At 46.6% G+C, this 14,735-nt stretch overlaps 1 protein-coding gene across 1 annotated transcript in view; it reads right to left on the bottom strand.

Moving 5' to 3' along the window:
- LOC149431417 (uncharacterized) overlaps positions 1-14,735 on the bottom strand; it is a gene marked incomplete at its 3' end in the record, with an annotated part of 54,642 nt that overhangs the window by 22,388 nt on the left and 17,519 nt on the right. The window contains exons 5-7 of the mRNA XM_089665621.1: positions 12,151-12,354; positions 9,579-9,623; positions 9,475-9,494 (exon numbers count right to left, since the gene is read on the bottom strand). Of these exons, the coding sequence (XP_089521747.1) occupies positions 9,475-9,494; positions 9,579-9,623; positions 12,151-12,354 (269 nt within the window). The remainder of the gene's footprint in view (positions 1-9,474; positions 9,495-9,578; positions 9,624-12,150; positions 12,355-14,735) is intronic.

Below are 14,735 nucleotides of genomic sequence, written 5' to 3'. Positions count from 1 at the left end.
TACGTGTAATACAATGGGTAGAATTAGTAATCATTTTACAGAACAGTTTGGGTTTTTAAGCCATCTAGACCATTGAGTATTAAATTTGTGAGAGGTGGAGTTTTGTAAGGCAATCCTTCTTTCCATTTCACATTGAAGATTGAGATCGGAAAAGAGGCGAGACAAAGGGGGAGTAGTAGTAGAGCGCCATAGTCTGGTAATATTGGTTTTTGCTGCTGCTAAAGTATGTATGTACCTCCACCCAGCACCTCACTCACTGCCCTTGAGATTGCCAATCACTTCAAAAACAAGATTGACACAACAGCAAGAAGCTCTACTGCATGCTGGACAGACTGCAAGGAAACACCCTGGGAAACATCTTTTACATACCTGAGTCCCACTCCGTGTACCTTTATATAATACACCCCTCTTCTCCTCTTCATATTACTATCCTCTGTTCCCAAATCTCATTTCTTTACCCCTCTGCTCCACCCCAAAACTTGTACATCTCCCCCTCACTGCTATCATCTCCCTACTATTGCTCTCATCACCTCCCCAAAATGCCTCTTCCACTCCTCCTTCTCATTTTCCTCTCCTCTGTTCCCAAAATCCATTCACTATATCCCTCTGCTCCTCCCAAACATTTGTATATTGTGTCCTCACTGCTTCCCTCACCCCTCTATGGCACCCACCACCTCCTCCTATTACTCCACTCTCCCACTGACCCCAACACCTCCACTAGTAGTTTCTCACGCTCCTGCACATCCCGCTCCCATGCCACCTTTCTCACCCTTCTCCTCCTCATAACCGCGGGGGACATCTCCCCGAATCCTGGCCCTCCACCACCTCCCTCACCCGCACAAAACCCTCCCGCCTCCACGTCCTGCCGCAACCCCCGCAACTTAGTATCTGTCCCCCTGCTCCCTAAAATCTCCCCCCCGTTTTCATGTGCACTCCTGAACGCCCGATCGGTAAGCAACAAGCTTACCGCCATCCACGACCTCTTTGTTTCCCGCTCCCTCAACCTCCTGGTGATTACGGAAACCTGGATCCAGCCCACTGACTCTACCTCCCCTGCTGCACTCTCCTACGGCGGTCTCACCTGGACCCACTCACCCAGGCCCAACGGTCGTAAAGGTGGTGGGGTTGGCCTGCTCCTGTCACCGCTGAGCACCTTCCGAGTCCTCCCAAACCCCCCCTCCCTATCCTTCTCCTCCTTCGAGGCGCACTGCGTCCGACTATTCTCCCCAACCCCCCTGAAGATTGCTGTGATATACCGGCCTCCTGGATCCATACCCCGCTTCCTGGAAGACTTCTCCTCCTGGCTACCCTTCTTCCTCTCCTCTGAGCTACCCACTATCATCCTTGGGGATTTCAACATCCCTGTCAACCTCGACAACCCGGACACAGCCCGTCTCCTCCACTTAACCTCCTCCTTTGCACTTGCACAGTGCATACCATCCACCACCCACTCCGACGGTAATATTCTTGATCTTGTCTTCTCCAACCGCTGCGCTCCCCACAACCTCACTAACACCCCCTTCCCTCTCTCTGACCACAACCTGATTACCTTCTCTATCTCCTCATCCTCCAACGCCTATACCCCTCCAAATGTCACACTTCTACCAGCCGTAACCTCCGCAACCTTAAACCTGCCTCCCTCCATTCCGCAGTTGATCAACTCCATGACCGCATCCTCCCCCTATCCTGCCCCGACTTGGCTATGACCGCCTACAACAATGCGCTGTCAACAGCCCTTGACTCACTAGCACCTTTAACCACACGCAACATCAGACCCCGACCGCTCCAGCCCTGGCAGACTGATCACACCAAAACCCTCGCACGACACAGTCGTGCCCTGGAGCGACTATGGCGCAAAACCAAATCCCAACAAGCCTTCACCCGATACAAATCTGCCTTCCACACCTACACCTCCTCCCTCCATACTGCCAAACAAGCCTACTTCCTGACCCTCATCAAGGCCCTCTCCTCCAATCCTTGCCGACTCTTCTCCACCTTCAACTCTCTACTCTCGCCACCCCCACCTCCACCCAGCACCTCACTCACTGCCCTTGAGATTGCCAATCACTTCAAAAACAAGATTGACACAATTTGCAAGGACATTGCAGCAACTCACACGCCTTCTCAACCCGTCCCCTCTCACACAGCTACCCCCTCATCCCCCCTCCCCCTCAACATAACCCACAGGGACTTCGTCGCTGCTCAAACTCCCTCCAACCCCCTTCCCCCTCACTCAGCTACCCCCTCTACACCCCTCTCCCACGGCCCCACCACTGCTCTGACCTCCTCTCCCACCCCACCCTACATTCCTCATACTGAAGCTCCCCCAACACTCCGCACCTTTGACCTTACTACCATCGAAGAAGTCTCCAAGATCCTCTCTGATGCCCGCCTCACCACCTGCCCCCTTGACCCTAACCCCTCATAACTCCTACAACCTCCCTCCCCCTCCATCCTACGCTCCCTCACCCACATCTTCAATCTCTCCCTCTCCTCCGGCACTTTCCCTTCCCCTCTGAAACATGCACACATCACCCCCATACTTAAAAAGCCCTCCCTGGACCCCAATGACCCGAACAACCTCAGACCCATCTCCCTGCTCCCATTTACATCTAAACTCCTCGAGCGCCTAGTCTACGCCCGCCTATGCTCTCACCTCAACGACCACAACCTCCTCGATCCCCTACAGTCCGGCTTCCGCCCCCTACACTCCACCGAAACTGCCTTACTCAAACTCTCCAACGACTTGCTAACCGCCAAAGCTAATGGCCACTATTCAGTGCTCCTACTCCTTGACCTCTCTGCGGCCTTTGACACAGTCGACCACCCCCTCCTCCTCAAAAAACTACACTCCCTCGGCCTCAGAGATTCTGCTCTCTCCTGGCTCTCATCCTACCTGTCACAACGCTCTTTCAGCGTTACCTATAATGCCACCACCTCCCTCTCACTCCCCCTCTCTGTTGGGGTCCCTCAAGGCTCTGTCCTCGAGCCCCTTCTCTTCTCCATCTACACCTCCTCCCTTGGCCAACTCATACACTCTCACGGCTTCAACTACCACCTCTATGCCGACGACACACAAATCTATCTCTCAACCCCCCACCTCACCCCCTCGGTCTCCGCCCGAATCACACACCTGTTGAGCGACATATCAGACTGGATGTCGCTCCACTTCCTTAAACTGAACCTCTCCAAAACCGAGTTTCTTGTCTTCCCTCCAGCCCGGACACCACCCCCCATTGACTTCTCCATCATGTCCAACAACGCCACCATCAAACCCGCCCCGCAGGCCAGAGTACTTGGTGTCATTTTGGACTCCAACCTATCCTTCCAGCCCCAAGTCCACTCTTTAACAAACTCGTGCAGACTCCACCTCCGCAACATCGCCAAAATCCGCACGTTCCTAACTCTTGAAACCACTAAACAGCTCATCCACTCCCTCATCATATCACGACTCGACTACTGCAACTCCCTCCTCACTGTCCTGCCTCGCCGCTGGCTATCCCCACTTCAGTCCATCCTGAATACGGCTGCCAGACTCATTCACCTTTCCAACCGCTCCGTTTCCGCCACCCCCCTCTGCCAATCCCTCCACTGGCTTCCGATTGCGCAACGGATCAAATTCAAAATCCTAACACTGACGTACAAAGCCGTCCACCATACTGCCCCGAACTACATCACTGACCTAATATCCAAGTACCACCCAACACGCACACTCCGCTCCTCACAAGACCTCCTTCTCTCTAGTTCCCTGGTCTCCTCCTCCCATGCCCGCCTCCAGGACTTCTCCAGGGTGTCACCCATCCTCTGGAACTCCCTGCCCCAACCCATCAGATTATCACCTACTCTCCTCTCCTTTAGGCGCACCCTGAAAACCCATCTCTTCAGGGAAGCCTACCCCGCCCCCTGCTAACTTGCCAACCTCCTCCACTCTTCCTACCACTCCATCCCCCACAGCTATCTCCTCCTGTGCCACCATCCCCTCCCTCCTAGATTGTAAGCTTGAAAGAGCAGGGCCCTCGATCCCCTCATGTTTTGCATTGTATTGGTATTGTTCTGTCACATGTTCTGTCCCCCTTTGTAATGTACAGCGCTGAGCGAACTATTGGCGCTTTATAAATACTGTATAATAATAATAATAATAATAATGTATAACAATGGTGCGTGAATTTGTAGGAAAGTTATCTACGCCAACATGCAGGAGAGCTAAAGCGGGGTTTGGTGTTACCAACATACCTGTAATTGAGGAAATTATTTGAAAAACTTTGTTCCAGTAAGACTTAATTGACTTACAATTCCAGAGTATATGTAATAGTGTACCAGACTCTCCGCAGTGTCTCCAGCAGGCTCGCGAGTATTGTGGATAAAATATTGATAATTTAGTAGGAGTTAGGTACCATTCATATAATATTTTTAAATATGTTTCCCAGTGGGAGGAACATTTCGAGGCCTTGTACGTAATGGTAAATGTTTTTTCCCACATGCTTAGGGATATCGATTGTTGGAAATTTTTCTCCCAGTTGGTTAAGGAGGAAGTATATGTTGTAAATTGCCTTTCGGTTATAAGTGTATAAAAGACAGAGATTCCTTTTTTTGGGTATTTGGTTCTATAAAAGAAGTGATGCACAGTTGCAGGAATTTCTATTGTGTGCGGGATACTTGTTTTGTGGAGTGCATGGGCTATGCGCATATATGTAAATTGTTCATTGCCAGGAAGGTGAAACTTGCTTTGGATGGTGTAGAAGGAGTCCAATTTGCTTGAGGTGAATATGTCTTGAATGTGAAGTATGCCAAGGGTCGTCCACTTTGTTAGATTTAGATGAGGTATGATGTAATGCAAGGACGAAAGTGGGGTAGGGGTTTGAACATTGTTTTTCCCAAATTTATTGTTGTCAACAAAATCGTGCCATGCCGTTAAGGAGGCCTGTATGCATGGGTGTTTGTGAAGCGCTTGAATCTGAGCCACTCGAGGTAGACATAGTATGTTCGTTATCGCGTATGGAAGGTACACAGATGTTTCCAAGGTGGTCCATATTTTTTCCGGGGAGGGGTGCCACCAGAAGAAGAGCTGATCTAATAGAACAGCTTGGTAGTAGGATTTCATATGTGGGAGGCCTGCTCCACCTCTGGAGGTTGGACGTATTAGGAGATTCGTGGTGCATCTGGGTTTTTTTGAGTTCCATAGGAATTTGTTTAATATGGCCTGGAGTTTAGTGAAGAAAGAGCATGGGACTGGGATGGGGAGTGTTCGGAAAATGTATAGTATTTTAGGAAGTATACACATTTTTAGAGTTGCTATTCTACCTAATGTTGATAGAGTAGAGGTGCGAAAGCTCTTGAGATCCCGTGGGATAGTTTCAAGTAGCGATCTGTAATTAGTTGGGTAAAGGTGGTTAGTCGTAGGGGTGAGTCTAATCCCCAAATAAGGAATGCTGTGTTTTTCCCAGGTAAAAGGGAACTGTATAGAGAGTAAGTCCTGGGTAATAGAAGGTGTATATAAATTTAAAATTGATGATTTGGATTCATTAAGTTTGTAATATGAGACCGCTGAGTAACTTTGAATGTGCGTACGAATCGTCTGGAGTGATTTATATGGATTTGTAATCATCAGTATAATGTCGTCTGCGAAGAGACTAATTTTGTGTTCAGTGGTGAGGTATTTGACTCCCGTGAAGCTTGGGTCGTTTCTAAGGTTAGTCGCTAGTGGTTCTATAAGTAAGGCAAAAATTATAGGGGAGAGGGGGCAACCTTGTCTGGTTCCATTGGATATACAAAAGGGCTGTGAGAGCGTGCCATTAGTTAAGACTCTAGCGGAAGGTTTAGAGTAAAGGGCGAGGATCGCCGACAAGATCCAATCCGCAATGCCAAACTTTTGTAATGTAAGTGTCATAAATTTCCAATGAATTCGGTCGAAAGCCTTTTCCGCGTCTAGTGATAAAAAAAGGGAGGGACGTTTGTCAGTTTCAAGATGGTGAAGTAGAGATATAATTCGCCTGGTGGCGTCAGGAGCTTGTCTACCAGGTATAAAACCCACTTGGTCTGGGTGAATCAATGTAGGTAAGTATGGGAGTAATCTTTTAGCAATTATCTTGGCATATATTTTTATGTCTGTATTAAGTAGCGAGATCGGTCTGTAATTTTGAGCGAGTTGGGGGTCTTTGCCCGGTTTTGGGATGGTTGTGATTATCGATTGTAGCATGTCAGGGGGGAATTCCCCGTCAGATGCCACGTGATTGTAGAGGGCAGATAGGTGTGACTTAAGATCGGATGTAAATGTTTTGTAGTATTCATTAGTGAAGCCATCATTCCCTGGTGATTTATTTAAAGGTAGAGTGGTTATGACTTTTTCAATTTCTAAGGTTGAGATTGGTACCGATAGAGATTCGAGTTGAGAAGGGGTAATGTGGGCGAGATTGGTGTTATGCAGGAAGCGTTCAATGGAGGGAATCGTTGGTTGGGTTGTATTAGAGTCGTCTTTTATGTTATATAGCTTCTGATAATATGTTGCAAAAGCGTTAGCAATATCTAGTGGATTTGTAAGAGGAGAACGTGTGATTGGATGCTGGATCATAGATATTTTGGTCTTAAGTCGTTTTTGTTTAATGGTCTTAGCAAGAAGAGAGCTTGCTTTATTACCGAGCGCATAAAATTTGGTCTTTGTTTTTTGGAGGTTGGTGTCATAAGAGTGGAGTAAGAGGGTGCGTAATTTGTTTCTATCTTGGTTTAGAGTTGCTGAAATCGCAGGGTTAGGGTGTTTTTTGTTAATTTCTTCATTTAGGTTAATGGAGGTTAGAAGTTGGTCAATTTGTTGAGAGCGCTGTCTATTTATACGGGAGTTCAATTGTATGAGGATACCTCTCATGTAGGCCTTGTAAGTTTGCCAAAGTGTAGTAATTGAGATATCCGGAGTGGTGTTGGTAGCACAAAACAATTTGTGGGCTTCTAAAATATGATTGTCCATGATCTGATTGTCCGGAAGTTTCAGGAGTGAAGAGTTGAGTCTCCAAATCGGTGTGAGCGCCGAGCGTCGATCGTCATCCAAGGATATACTGATTGGTGCGTGGTCTGACCAGGAAATGGTTCCAATGTTAGAGGAAGTCACTTGTTGTAATGTCCATTTATCAGTGATAAACATATCTATTCTGGAGTATGAAAGATGTGCTGGGGAGTAGTAGGTGTAGTCTCTCTCAGAGCCATGTTGGCATCTCCATATATCATACAAATCGTGATCATGTAGAAATTGATTAAAGGTATATTTAGTGGGTGGCTTCGTAGAGGTTGAGTCCACGAGTGGGTTGCTCATAACGTTGAGGTCTCCGCCAATTATGAGTTTGCCTTGTTTATGTTCCGAGATGGTCTTATAAAGCATTCGGTAAAATTGCATTTGGTTGTTGTTTGGGTCGTATACATTCACCAATGTGTGGGTTATGTCATTTATCTGGCAAATGAGGATATAAAAGCGTCCATGTGGGTCGGCTATTTTCGAGATAAATCGGAAAGGGAGAGAGTCATAATTGGCTATAATTACCCCGTTTTTCTTTATAGGATTGGTTGCCATAAATATTTGTGAGAAATGGTGCAGGTGTAGTTTAGGTGTTTTTTCCATGGCGAAGTGAGTCTCTTGTATAAAGAAAATGTCGGCTCGGGATTTCCGGGTTTCTTTAAGGAGCAGCGATCGCTTGAATGGAGAGTTTAGGCCTCTAACGTTAAGAGATGTTATATTAATCATTTATATAAGTTTCTTCGTTGGAAATATAATGTCTGATTGTTGTTTCGGTAATCTCCTGGGAAAGGATAGTAATATCATAGTCATGGTACCAGTAAGGCTCGAGTGGAGGTTTAGAGGAGGTGATCCATGTAGCCTCAAGGACAACACGATTGGAAGTAAGGAGGGTTAGCTGAAGGTGCCGTAGGAAAAAATGAGAGGAAACGCAAGGGATACTAAAAATAGTTTTGCAAAAAATGCAAAGAGGCCAAGTAGCCAACATCGCTACTTTAGAGCTGGGGGGTATAAACAGGCTTTGACCGCCGAGAGGGTCATGCCACACGTAAACTTGGAAAGCGAACTTCATTAAATGTAGGCCGATCGCCAGAAGTGTAAGCATTGAAAAAATAACCCCCGGGGGAGAAGGAAAGATGTCAGCACCTGGAATGCTCTATGTAACAGCTTGAGATGTCTCCATGCGTTGGGCAGAGTTTGAGGTGGTGTCATGTGTATCTGCAGGGAGAATGTTCCATGTCTTGAGCAGGTCTAAGCCTGCTTCCAGGTTCCTGACGGTGAATATTCTGCCTTGTCGTCGCACTATTAATTTAGTTGGGAAGCCCCATTGGTAGGCTATGCCATGATTCCTTAGGGCCTTAGTGATGGAAATCATTTTTTTTCTATTAAGGAGCGTGGCTTTGGAGAGGTCCGCATAGAGGCGTAGATTTGCATGTGATGGCGGGAGAGGTGGTGGGTTTCTAGCCGCAATCATAATTTTTTCTTTAACGTGGTAAAAATGCACCCGGATCAGTACATCTCTTGGAATAGATGCCGGTAAAAACGCTGGTTTGGGCAGTTGGTGGGCTCGATCAATCGCGAGCTCTAGATCTGGAAGTGTTGGTAGGAGTAGTTTGAAGTACTGCTGTATGTAGAGTAGCAGATTTTCGCTCGGCACTGATTCAGGGATCCCTCTGAATTTAATGTTGTTGCGACGCGAGCGATCTTCTAAGTCTGCTAATTTTAAATTGATTTGCTCGATATCAGATGAGTGATCTGCATGAGCGTCAATCAAATCGTTATGCGCTGTTATGATATCACCTAGACTGCTTTCAATATGGCATATTCTACGCTCTTGGTGCTGTACCACATTAGTTATTTGATTTAAAGACGCTGATCTGCTGCTGGAAATGCGTCTATATCTGGCAGGTTTAAAGTAGCGGGTGGAGGCGTGATATGTAGGGCTTGGTAGGGAATGTTAGGATCCTGGTCCAATCGTGGCCTAGATTTGGCCGGGCTGCTAGTTGTGGGTGACAGAGGGGGTGAGAACTCACCAGGGTCCCCTGGGTAGAGCGATTCTTGCAGCCTCGGATCCCTGTGCTGAGCCCTGTAGTCCTCCTCGTGGCTGCTGTCTCCCTGTATGTCTGTGCTGCGGCCGCCATCTTGGATTCCCTGCACAATAGCAGGGAAGAATTTCGTCAGCTTCCCTGGATGATCAGGGGCTCTCCTCCTGCGGGGCATGGTTGTCGGGATGCGGGCAGAGGTATGTGACAGTGCGGGGTGATTTATTTCCCCCGGGGCCGGTGTGTGCCGCGTTGTAGGTGGCGGGTGGACGGAGCTGTGATCAGAGCACGTCCATCCCGTAGCCGGCCGCGCATGCATAACCATAATTTTAATGTTTTGCAGCTGATTTGAGTGAAGAATCTCCTTTTACATATGGAGAAGGGTTGTATTTTATACTCAATTGTTCTATACATGGTTATCGTAAATATTCTTACCGTAAATATGCTGCGGGGACCTAAGTGAAGTAAAAGAATAAAGTCACAATAAGGTCCAAAAAAACGTAAAGAGCCGATCACAACTGAAGACACAGACTACTTACTGCGTATGATTTCTCTGATCTTGTCTATTTTTTCTTTAAAAGAATCTAAAACAAATGGAAATAGAACAAACAACACCATTACTAAAGACAGAGGTTTTTTTTATAGGGAACATCTTCTAGTTTGAGAATCTGTTTGATATGAGTGTGATCAGAGGAACAATAACATGGCAATGGAAGGCAATAGGGATCAACCTCCACATGGTCCAAATGTTTGTACAGTATTTTGTTCCATGTGTAGCCATTCCTGTTTGGCAGTGTATTCCGATCAGTCTCCTGAATGTAGATATGTAATGTATTAAAGTCCTGGTTATGCCTAATAACAGCCCATTTGATGACTTATGCCGGGTCCAGGGCCCTGATACTTGTTAAGGGAATTTCGTTTTTAGACTGCTGGATATATAAATTAACAAAAACAATATGACTTTATTATGATTTATTGAGTCATATAGATGTTCGGGTTTGAAGAGCAATTTAAATGTTTTTCTCCGTTCTCATTATGGTCTTGAGGTTCAAATCCTTGGCTGATATATGAATAAAGTAATGCATTAGTCTTTGCATGTGAACACCTTTGAGGGTATTTGGATATAAAATTATAGCATTTTCAGCTGTCAAGGGTTCTAATCCCTCTCTGCTCTATACAAAATAAAAACATTTTACTTTCAATTTAAATTGAGGAACATAAATGTACAAATAAGTGTGAGGGCGCTCCTGCAGTATGGAGGACTCCATGTAATAAACCATCACAGAGCACCATGTTTGAGTCTATTGTGTCCTTCCCCGGGTGTTGGCATTTGAAGGGCACACTAGGTCTGAGATGTCCTGCTCACCACTTGTTCCCTGACCAGCTCACAGAACATTTCATACATCCCATGGTTATTGTAAAGTAAAAGCTCAGGAACACAGAGGACTCCCTATAGCATGCCAGATCCACAACTGCCGCTATCACTTTCCATACTGTAACTGTCAACAGCTCATGTCCACAGGTGAGGTGATCCATCCTACACTGCCTGTATAGTCCCAGCAGGGATCCACGTCACTTATCCTTGGTACTGGAAGCAGTGGCTGAGAGAAAGTGGATGGAATGAAGGAAGAATGTAAGTTGTAGGTGCAAAAATGGCCAAGATTTTATAGAACTTTTATTATTAAAACACATTTATCTCTATTCCTTGCAGTGTACAAGGCAGATAATGTTTTGTCTCTTTCCTGACACCCTTGAAAAGTAGGTGTTTGTGCTCTCCTCCAATATATCACATTTTGCATTTTTATTATCTGCGATACCCGTATTTACTCGAGTCAAAAGAAAAAAATGGGAGAAATGGGAGAAAGAAAGAAGAGAGAATGCAAGGAGAGAAAAAGGAGACAGAGAGAGAGGAAGAAAGAAAGAGATAGAAAAAGAAAGAGAAAGAAAGAAAGAGAGAAAGAAAACAGAGAAACAAGAGATGGAGGAGATGAGGGGGGGCTCTGGAGGAGATGGGGGGGCGCTGTAGGACATGAGGGAGGGGACTGCTGGAGATGAGGCAGGGGGCGCTGGAGATGATGTGGGGGGCGCTGGAGGAGATGAGGTGGGGGGAGCTGGAGGAGATGAGGGAGGGGGAGCATACAGGAGCTGATTGCATACAGGAGATGGCTAAGAGAGGCAGCTGGGCGGCACATAGAGAAACCAAGAAATGCACGGTCCTCTATGTGCCGCCCGGCTGCCTCTCCTATCCCGGCAGACCCCGGCCCACCGGGAAAATGCCTGGTGTGCCCTACGGCCAATCCGGGCCTGTACTGGTCACACACCGGGTGTAAGCATCGAGAGTCACAGCCTTACCGCCGGGTGTGGACGTGGTGGCGGCACTGCCAGGTGTGTTGGAGGCTTAGCAGTGTTTGCCTCCGAATGTAAGGCGCCCTTGTATGTAATGCGCACACCGAGTTTAGAGCCTTTTTTTGACCAGAAAAGGTGCGCATTACATTCCAATAAATATGGTAATATCTGTTATTTTCTGAAGACATGAACTTCTGCACTCTATGTCACTACATTACCATACTTTTCTGCACTCACACTTTTGATAGTCAGCATGTAAGGCCTCTTTCACGTGGACATTCCGATCAGGCCTGCTGCTGCTGTTTTTCAGGCGGACTCGTTAGGGACCTCTATTCTTCTCTATGGAGCGGTGGGTGTAAATGGACATGTGTCTGTTTACACCTGCCAACATCCAGTCCGATCCGCCAAAAACAGACGGATAGGGATCTGTTCTCCTTCCATAAATCGGATTGGATGGCAGTCAGAAGGAAATGGCCAGGCGGTCCACTTCCATCCAACTGTCCATACATAGAGGACAGCGAGCTGTGTTTGTGTCCGCTCTGCAGTAGTAGAGCAGACACAGACCTGCCATCCTCTTGCTCAGTTGGGATCAGCGGAGAGATCTCCCACTGAGCAAACGGATCCAGTAACAGGTCCGCCCCGTGTGAAAGGGGCCTAAAGGATACTGGAATTTTTACTTTTAATGAGAAACCAAATAAATATCAATCCAAAGAGTGAAAAACAACTAAAATCAGAATGTGTAAGTTTAAAATGCTGAAATGTTACCTTCTGCAGCAGCTTGTAGACGTTTATTGATCTCCATTAGAGATAAGAACAATGTCTGATAATTTGACTGTTTTTCCTGCTGACTAAATAAAAAGACATTGCTGTACATTTCTCCTGTGTTACCAAGACTTTCCAATATCCGGATCTTCTCCTGATCACTGCTGTCCTCCACATCATCCATTACTATGATCACATTATCCTTCCCTGTAGACACACAAAGTATTCATAATAAGAATTACATTCTCCCTCCTGTATGTACAGATCATCATCATCACCATCATCATCATCACCATCATCATCACCATCACCATTTATTAGTCACATTTTTCTTGAAGATACAATTGTCATTTGTTTCCTCCCATTTCTGGTGATGTTAATGGGGCATCTATGGTAGCAGAGCACTTTCCCCACAGGAGCCGCTTAGTAGATTGCATGGAGTTCTCTCCCCAGTAGTTGCCTCGCAGCCAGGCACACGGTCACAGTCACTCTTTGGCTCAATGAACAGTCCAGGGGTGTTCTTTTTGGTGTTTTTACTTTGGGGTAACTTGGATGGAGTTAGGGAATTGAGTGGGATACTCCAAATCTATGAGCCTGTAGCAACTTGAGGAGATTGATCTTCCTCTGGTGAACAGTCCAAGCAAAGTCCTTTCACTAGGAATCAAATAGACTGAGCTCTTCAGGACACTGGACACTATGTTCCCTTTACACACACAGCTGACTCTAACACACGAGGGATGGCAGCAGCCCACGGTCTCTAGGTTCTCTCTTTCCAGTCCTTGGAAAATGGGTTGTCTTTTTCAAATATCGTCCAGACACATCCACCCTGTGATACCAGAATAGATCCTCAGGCGATAGTCCCTCAGTCAGCTCTCTGCAGCTTCCAGCAAAACAGGTCTCCAATTAGCCCACTGAAGGCCTTAGCACCCTGCAGGCACATGGAAGGATGACCTAATGGTGCAAGAATCCCCCCTTAGGCTGTGATTTCCTTGTAGAGAAAAATACCTCACTGCTCTGTCTTTATACATTATATTTTACATATAGTATTTATACAGATTCCCAACTACCATCTGGGTGACCGTCCCCAGGGATTGGCCAGGGATGTATGAATATTTAGCTGCTGATTAGACTCTTCCTGCCCACTAGCTTCTAGAGCTTTCTAGACTATTCAGGAGGGAAGCAATTAATCCTACAACTACTGCAGCACAGAACAGACCAAACAATCAGCACACTCACACTTGTTACAGTGAGCCAAACTAAATTTACCCAACAACAAACCGCAGCTCCACTGGATACAGTGAGCCAGAACCACATTTACCTAATCCTAACACCTACCTAGGAGGCTGCTACAGTGACATTCCAAGTGTCTGTAGTCACAATAAACTCATTGGGAGGCACATTGAGGTAGTTTTAGAATTAATTTGCATATTGTACTTCTTTCCTAATTTTCCAGTGACGAGGATCTAGTATTTTCCAAATTCTCTTTTTTTACTGTCATGTGATCTGTAGGGAGCAGTGGACTGCAGTCATCCTTTATAATTTTGTAAGGTTTCTCCAAAAACAGATTGTTATTCTTCCTTTTGCCAGAGACTGTTGTCTGTGTATAGAGGGTTATCAGTCGGTGTAATGAATTATTTGACAACCCAACCAATCGCCAGGATTCAGGGTCTGGTAAGGTGTGCTGGGTAGGTGATAAATATTTGACAGACTTCTTGCTGTAACCAGAATCGCTGTTACTGGATTATGCAGAGTCTGAAAAGTATTATTGCTAAATTGCCTGATTGCTGTTCATTTATGTCACAGGATGGAGCGTCTATGGAAACTAAGCTACTTATTCTCAAATACAGAACACGGAATGATGGGATATGTACAGTGGTGCATTTTGGTTTTGTGCTGCCCTAGAGGCAAGACTAAAATCAGGCACCCCCCTGCATCTAAATTTGCCCCACACATTAATCTGCAAACTCCGCCCCTTCCTCTTTAGGCTCCACCTCTTCCTATTAGGACTCCGCCCACTGACAACAATGGGGCGCTATTCCTCCCACTGACACCAATGATGGGATACGATTCCTCCCACTGACACTGATGATGGGGCACTATTCCTCCCACTGATACCAATGATGGGGCACTATTCCTCCCACTGATACCAATGATGGGGCACTATTCCTCCCACTGACACCAATGATGGGGCACTATTCCTTCCACTGACACCAATGATGGTGTCCCATCATTAGTGTCAGTGTGTGAGGAATAGTGTCCCATCATTGGTATCAGTGGGAGGAATAGTGTCCCATCGTTGGTGTCAGTGGGAGGAATAGTGCCCCATCATTGGTATCAGTGGGAGGAATAGTGCCCCATCATTGGTTTCAGTGGGAGGAATAGTGCCCAGTGTAACAGGAGTGGGGATGCACCACTCCTCCAAGCACTTACCTGTCCAGCAGTGTCCCTTCTCCCCCAGATTCTCTGGCAGCAGCAGCTGCAAAAGAGTGGGCTCCACCCCCATGACCTCGTCCTCTTCTGCTTCTTCCTTCTGGCCTTCCTGCACACTGACAATGGGCCCCGCCCCTCCAGCGCTCTGAGCGCACACC

Source organism: Staurois parvus, unplaced genomic scaffold, assembly GCF_062004578.1.
Source record: "Staurois parvus isolate SC_StPar_1 unplaced genomic scaffold, SC_StPar_1.0 ptg002273l, whole genome shotgun sequence".
In the NCBI taxonomy this organism is placed as follows: domain Eukaryota; kingdom Metazoa; phylum Chordata; class Amphibia; order Anura; family Ranidae; genus Staurois; species Staurois parvus.
The sequence above is the reverse complement of the archived record's forward strand: the minus strand, read 5'-3'. Positions and strand labels throughout refer to the sequence as shown.